At 36.7% G+C, this 7744-nt stretch overlaps 1 protein-coding gene across 1 annotated transcript in view; it reads left to right on the top strand.

Moving 5' to 3' along the window:
- Window positions 1-7112, top strand: part of CHSY3 (chondroitin sulfate synthase 3) — a 223870-nt gene extending 216758 nt beyond the window's left edge. Inside the window, exon 3 of the mRNA XM_006727871.3 lies at window positions 4520-7112. Coding sequence (XP_006727934.2) covers window positions 4520-6082 — 1563 coding nt within the window. The 3' untranslated portion in view covers window positions 6083-7112. The remainder of the gene's footprint in view (window positions 1-4519) is intronic.
- Window positions 7113-7744: the final 632 nt, after the last annotated feature.

Raw genomic sequence — 7744 nt, 5'->3', positions numbered from 1 at the left:
CCCCCCGACCGAATTTTTATTACTATTCTAACAGCTAATAGCATAGCTTAGCTTTACCTGTTTCTGAACTCCATGTAAATAGAATCAAACAAAATGTATTCCTTTGTATACATCTTGTTTCATTGTGAGATTTCTCCACATTGTTGTAATATTTCATTTATTTTAACTGATGTATTGTCATTTTATGAATATAGGACATTTATTTATCTATGCTACTCTTGATACAAATTTGGGTTGCCTTCAGTTGGGTGTATTTTGAATAATGCTGCTATGAAAACTCTTAAATATATTTTTAGGTATATGTATGAATATATTTATATTGGGTATATATCTAAGAGTAGAAATACTGAGTTATAGGGAATGTATATGGTCATTTTAGTCAATAAATTTTCCTCAGTGGTTGAACCAAGTTCCATCCTCATCACCCATGTGTGAGAGTTCCAAATTCTGGCAATGTATTATCAGTCTGTTTAGTTTTAGCATTCTTGTAGGTCTGTAATATTATCACATTATGACTTTAAATTGCATCACCCTGATGAGGAATGACCTACAGAATGTTTTTGTATGTTTATTGGGCATTTGCATATTCTCTTTTGTGACATCCCCATTCAGGTTTTTTTGTTTTGTTTTGTTTTTTTCCCCCATTTTCAGCTGGTTTGTCCTTCTTCCTCACTAATTTGTCTAGGCTCATTACATATTCTCGGTATTAGTCCTTTTTGGTAAGATCTGGTAAAAATATCTTCTCCCACTCTGTAGTTTACCTTTTATAATCTTTTAATGTTGTTTTTGAGGAACAGTTACTAATTTTAATGTAGTCCATTTCATTAATCTGATTTTATGGTTGGTATCTTGTGTCATATTTAAGAATTCTGTACCTAACCAAAAGTCATGCACATATTTTTTATGTTAACTTTTAGAAAGCTTATTTTATTTTTGTACCTTTTATATTTATATCAACAATCCATCTGGGATAGATTTGGCAGGGGGAATGTAGGGGGTCAGTTTTTACTTTTTTCCACATGAATACCAACTGACCTTGCATTATTGATGGGAAAGATCCACCCTTTCTCCACTCCCCAATGTCTTATTTGTCATAAATCGAGTGATGTCATAAGTCATGTGTAGGTTTATTTGTGGATTATTTTGGTCCTTTGTTTTATTTGTTTATCCTTGTATCAATATTATACTATCTAAATTTCTATAACTTTTTAAATCTGTGGTGTATCTTTTTTTAACATTGTCTTGAATATCCTTGACTTTTCATTTCTATATAAATTTTAGAATCAGCCTGTTAATATCAAAAGCAACATATTCTTTTTAATAAAGAGTGGGATTTGTATTGAATTGCATTTGAACCTATATATCAAATTGAGAAGAATTTTTTTCACAGTATATTTTAAACAAACATTTGCAAATATAATCTAGCCATATATAAAGAGGACATAATATCAGGATCATGATGGGTTTAGTCAGGGAATACAATCGTTGTTTAATATTGGAAATACATTAGTAATTCACCATAGCGGGGGAAAAAAAAAGTATCACATAACCTTCTCAATGGATGCAGGAAAAAAACCCTTTGATTAACTTGAAATGTCATTCATGATAAAACTCTTAGCAAATTAGAAATAAAAAGGAACTTAGTGTCCTAAAGAAAGATATTGATGACTTCTTCACTAAGTCTGGGGTTGGAACAAGGTTGTGCTATACCACATTTTCCTGAAGATCCTGGCCCAAAACAAGGAAACCTAACTCAGACTTGTTACTTCCCAGCTGGCTTCTGTAGAGTGGGTGTTCCAAAGACAAGAAGTGGAAGCTGCCAATCTGGAAACTGGCACAGTGTCATTTCTAGTGTGGTCTCTTAGTTAAAGTAGTGACAGAATCACTCATATTCAAGAGAAAGGGGCATATGAGCAAAATAAGTCAATCAGAGAAAGACATGTATCATATGACCTCACTGATATGAGGAATTCTTAATCTCAGGAAACAAACTGAGGGTTGCTGGAGTGGTGGGGGGTGGGAGGGATGGGGTGGCTGGGTGATAGACATTGGGGAGGGTATGTGCTATGGTGAGCTCTGTGAATTGTGTAAGACTGTTGAATCACAGACCTGTACCTCTAAAACAAATAATATATTATATGTTTAAAAAAAAAAAAAAAGAAGAAGAAGAAGAAGAGGAAGAAGATAGCAGGAGGGGAAGAATGAAAGGGGGGAAATCGGAGGGGGAGACGAACCATGAGAGACTGTGGACTCTGAAAAACAAACTGAGGGTTCTAGAGGGGAGAGGGGTGGGGGGATGGGTTAGCCTGGTGATGGGTATTGAGGAGGGCACGTTCTGCGTGGAGCACTGTGTGTTATACTCAAACAATGAATCATGGAACACTACATCAAAAACTAATGATATAATTTATGGTGGTTAACATAACGTAATAATTAAAAAAAAAGAGAAAGGGGCATAGACCCCATCTCTTGATGGGAGGAGTGGCAGAGAATTTATCACCACTATTCTGCCATAAGTTCTTACATGTTAGAAACTAGTTATTTTTTACAGTAAAAAGTGAGCTCTGGCTTGGTTGGGATAAAGCCAGGCTCTAGCTTCATTGAATATAAAATAATTAGTCATTGATTTTCTTCCTTGGGATGTTCCTTGGCTGTATTCTACTGTTTTTCAGCATTGTTGCTGCTATGGAAAATGTGACAAGATTCATTCTTTTCCTACTTACAGCCAAATTGGGTTTTGTTTATTTATTTTGCTCTTTTTTCTCTTGGCCGCATTGCCCATAGATGTATATCTGCCTTTATTATAAGGGAAATATGGCCCTCAGATATATTTTACATATGTAATCTTACCTTCTTTAATATATGTCCATGTGTATTGAATATATATTCAAGCTTTTGAATGCATATAAATATATATATTTATATATGTGTATGTGTGTGTGTATATATATACAGACACACACACACACAAAGATTTGTATTTGCAAACTTTTTTTAAAGATTTACTTATTTTGAGAGAGAGAGAGCGTGCGCAGGGCAGGGGGAGCAGAGGGTGAAGGAGAGAGAGAATCTCAAGCAGACTGCCCACTGAGTGGGAAGCCCAACACAGGGCTTGATCTCACAACACTGAGATCCTGACCTGAGCCGAAATCAAGATTCAGATGCTTAACTGAACGAGCCACCCAGGCACCTCTATATCTCAAACTTTTAACCTCTCTTTTATGTTTCCATTATTTTGCTAAATTTTGTCAAGTCTCTTCCTCCTGTGTTTTCCACAAGTCTATTTCTTGGTTCTTATAATGTAACCATCTTTGGTTTTATTTCTCTTCAAGCTCATGTATCTACTCCTTGAGTTCTTGTTTTATGAAGATTGTATTTTGTTTATTTGATTTGTCATTTTTACTTGCTTTGGGTATATATTCTTAAATTTGCAATATTCTTTTCCTTCTTATTCATCAGTATACCTACAGATATCTCATGTTGCTACTGCTGCTGGTAGTTCTCCTTCTCTTCTTCCTCCGCCTCCTTTTCCTTTTCCTTCTCCATTGGTACTTCTCTTGAATAGGTGTGGTGGAGGTTTCTTTACTGACAGAGAAGGAAGAGTCAGCTGGCAATTTGAAGTGTGATCTTATAACTTTACGTTTTTCCTCATTTTGTTTCTACCTAAAGTAGTGAACTTGTTCTAGACTAGTAGTCAAACTTTCTGGCTCATAAGGATGTCAAGCATGTCTAATTTTGGACATGATCCTTTAGATCAGTAGTGTAGATCAGTATAATTTCTGTTACACCTTACATTAACAAGAACTTACTCTGTAAAGATGTTATATCAGAATGCTCAATAAAACTTACATCTTCTCCGGGTCTGCTATTGCCATTCCAAGCAACATGGCATGGGATTTACTCCTCAGGCTGAACCCTCTATTTTGGGAAACCCATGCTCTATCCACCCTGCCCCTCCTTCACAATGATCCCTTATGGGGTTTTGGGTATATTCAATTCTTATTTTCATTGATATTTTGGGTCAATTTCAAAAGGAATAGAGAGGCAAAGATTTTTTACTTCAAAATGCATAACTGGAGGTTAGTGTGCAGTGTTTGTATATAACAGGAGGTTAATTCGCATTATTTGAGCATATGAATCTGATATTTTGAAACTATTTTCAGGGTTGCCTGGGTGGCTCAGTCGGTTAAGCATCTGCCTTCAGCTCAGGTCATGATCTTGGAGTCCTGGGATCCAGCCCTATGTCAGGCTCTCTGCTCAGTGGGGAGCCTGCTTCTCCCTCTCCCTCTGCCTGCTGCTCTGCCTGCTCCTGCTCACTTGCACTCTCTCTCTCTATCAAATAAGAAACAAAATCTTTTTAAAAAAAAAACAATTTTAATTTTGCTTAAATATAAATTTTACAAGTCGACTTTTGTTAGGAAATACCATATAACTAATTTCTATTAAATAATTTAAATGTTTTCATTTATTGCTTTCTTTTTAAATTTATTCTAACATCTTGATTTCTTTCGCTTTTCAGATGCAACAACTGTTCCATGAAAATTATGAACATAATCGGAAGGGTTATATCCAAGACCTTCACAATAGCAAAATCCATGCAGCCATAACACTTCACCCCAACAAAAGGCCTGCCTACCAATACAGGCTTCATAATTACATGCTCAGCCGCAAAATTTCTGAACTTCGCTACCGCACCATCCAGCTCCACCGGGAGAGTGCTTTGATGAGCAAGCTCAGTAACAGCGAAGTGAGTAAAGAGGACCAGCAGCTGGGAGTAATGCCTTCTTTCAACCACTTCCAGCCTCGGGAGAGAGATGAAGTGATAGAATGGGAGTTCCTGACGGGGAAACTCCTTTACTCAGCATCTGAGAACCAGCCTCCTCGACAGAACATCAACAGCATCCTGAGAACAGCACTGGATGACACCGTGCTACAGGTGATGGAGATGATCAATGAAAACGCCAAGAGTAGGGGACGGCTCATTGACTTCAAGGAAATTCAGTATGGCTACCGCAGGGTTGATCCCATGCATGGGGTGGAATACATTTTGGATTTACTCCTCTTGTATAAAAGACACAAGGGGAGGAAACTGACTGTGCCAGTGAGACGTCATGCTTATCTTCAGCAGTTGTTCAGCAAGCCTTTCTTCAGAGAAACTGAAGAGCTAGACGTCAACAGCCTTGTGGAGAGTATTAACAGCGACACTCAGTCATTCTCCTTTATATCTAATTCTTTAAAGATACTATCTTCTTTTCAAGGTGCCAAAGAAATGGGAGGGCACAATGAAAAGAAAATACACATTCTTGTTCCTCTCATTGGAAGGTATGACATTTTCTTGAGATTCATGGACAACTTTGAAAAAACTTGTCTTATTCCAAAGCAGAATGTAAAGCTGGTCATCACCCTTTTCAGTAGGGATTCTGGCCAAGATTCCAACAAGCATATTGAGCTGATAAGAGAGTATCAGAACAACTACCCTAAAGCAGAAATTACCTTGATCCCCATGAAGGGAGAGTTCTCCAGAGGTCTCGGTCTTGAAGTGGCTTCTTCCCAGTTTGACAATGATACTTTGCTGCTATTTTGTGATGTTGACTTGATCTTCAGAGGAGACTTTCTCCAACGGTGTAGAGACAATACAGTTCAGGGACAACAGGTGTACTACCCCATCATCTTTAGCCAGTATGACCCAAAGGTAACCAATGGGGGAAATCCTCCCACTGATGATGACTTTGTCTTCTCAAAGAAGACTGGATTTTGGAGAGACTATGGATATGGAATTACCTGTATTTATAAAAGTGATCTTCTGGGTGCAGGGGGATTTGATACCTCAATACAAGGCTGGGGACTGGAAGATGTAGATCTCTACAATAAAGTTATTCTGTCTGGCTTAAGGCCTTTCAGAAGCCAAGAAGTGGGAGTGGTGCATATTTTCCATGCAGTTCATTGTGACCCTAACTTGGATCCTAAGCAGTATAAGATGTGCTTAGGATCCAAGGCAAGTACTTTTGCCTCAACCATGCAACTGGCTGAACTCTGGTTGGAAAAACATTTGGGTGTCAGGTACAATCGAACTCTCTCCTGACAGTCCGGGCAACACATATTGCCTTTTTAAAGGGGAGTTTACCTCATTGTTGGTTGTTGTTATTTTTATTTTATTATTGTTATTTTTATTATTATAATTATTATTGTTATAATTTTATTTTGTTATCCTGGTCTTAAACTACTCTTGGTTGTCTTCCAAAGGGTGTTTGTTGACCTCAAGCAAGAAGAGTCTGCAGTTCACTGATATTTCAGATTTCTACTGAAGTCAATTATGTATTACTTTTATATATCTTTATTTGAGATTGAGTTAAATCGTGGCAATCAAATGACTTTTGAAACTCATTCATCATGAGAGACAGCTTAGAAGAATGTTCTCTTGAGGCTTAAAGATGCAATATCGACTTTTATTTTATTTGTTACATTCAATGTGATACAACTATTTACTGGTGAAAGGTACCACAAAAGTGCTTTATGCTTCCTATGGGGAAGGGACTCTGTAACATAAACTTGAGTTTTGTAATTTATACAAGGACTTAAATATATAGACAATAATTTTCTTCATCTTTAGAATTTTTAAAGTAAATGAACACTTCCGATTGTATGTTTATTTTTTAAAAAAAGTTTTAAAAATTGAGGAGTTTTGTTCCACAAGCAACCGGTACTGGCTACCCTGGTCTTCTGACAATTATGTACTCCTCACAACTGTCTGCTATAAATGCGAATGAACTTTATTTTCTCAAGGAAATATGATTTAATTAAATATTCATGTACATTTTAGAAGCTTTATGAAACAATGTCCTTCATTTGCTGGCAAGAAGATAAAATATGACAGAACCTGGTTATTTATAATAAAACACAGGTATAACAGTAATCCCTTTTTCAAAAACCCTGAAGAGGTGGTGGTGTTTCCTTTCACCCGTACCTGATGTATTTCTTAGCGGTCCTACTCACCAAAATGTGCTTGCTACATAGACTGGAAAAGCTAATAAGGGATTATGGGCATACTGTTTGTATTATTATGCTTTAAATTCTGGCCTTCACAACTGATTAAAAAATGAATGGTTTCTTTATTCAATAATTTACATTCCAGGAGAAGCATTCTTCCTCAATCTCTTCAGCTTTGTGATCAAACCGAAGTAAGAACAGGTCAGAAACTGCCTTTAATTTGGGTTAATTTGGGTTTTCATGAAATGTAGCAGACTGTACATACTGTTCTGCACTTTGATTTTCTTTTTTGACACAATAGGACTAAAGTTTGCTTCAAAGTTGATTTGAAAGCTGTTGTCGGAAATCGCCACCATTATTTGGAACTGATTGCCAGGAAATCGCCACCATTATTTGGAACTGATTGCCAGGCATTTGCCTTAGTGATGGGTTTTATACAGGGTAACAGACTCTTTTAGTGAGGACATTTGGGGACCCTCAAAAAAAAATACCATTGCTTAATGTTGTGACAAACGTGATGGCACTGTCCTTGACTATAACATATAATCTTAATGTCAGACTCATTAGAAAGGAATTGATGGCACTTTGCGACGTTAAAAATCTTGACAGGGCCAACAATTCAGAATTGATCTCTGCTCTCCTATTTTCTTGGCCTTCATAAACCTTTGCTTTAATAGCTTATTTTTCCTACATTATGTGGCTTACCTCTTTTAACAGCTTTTTTTTTCCTGAACAGTAAATATATTAACATGCAGTA

This window comes from Leptonychotes weddellii, chromosome 7 (genome assembly GCF_054177405.1).
Source record: "Leptonychotes weddellii isolate Sample4059 chromosome 7, ASM5417740v2, whole genome shotgun sequence".
In the NCBI taxonomy this organism is placed as follows: domain Eukaryota; kingdom Metazoa; phylum Chordata; class Mammalia; order Carnivora; family Phocidae; genus Leptonychotes; species Leptonychotes weddellii.
This window is presented reverse-complemented; position numbering and strand designations above follow the sequence as displayed.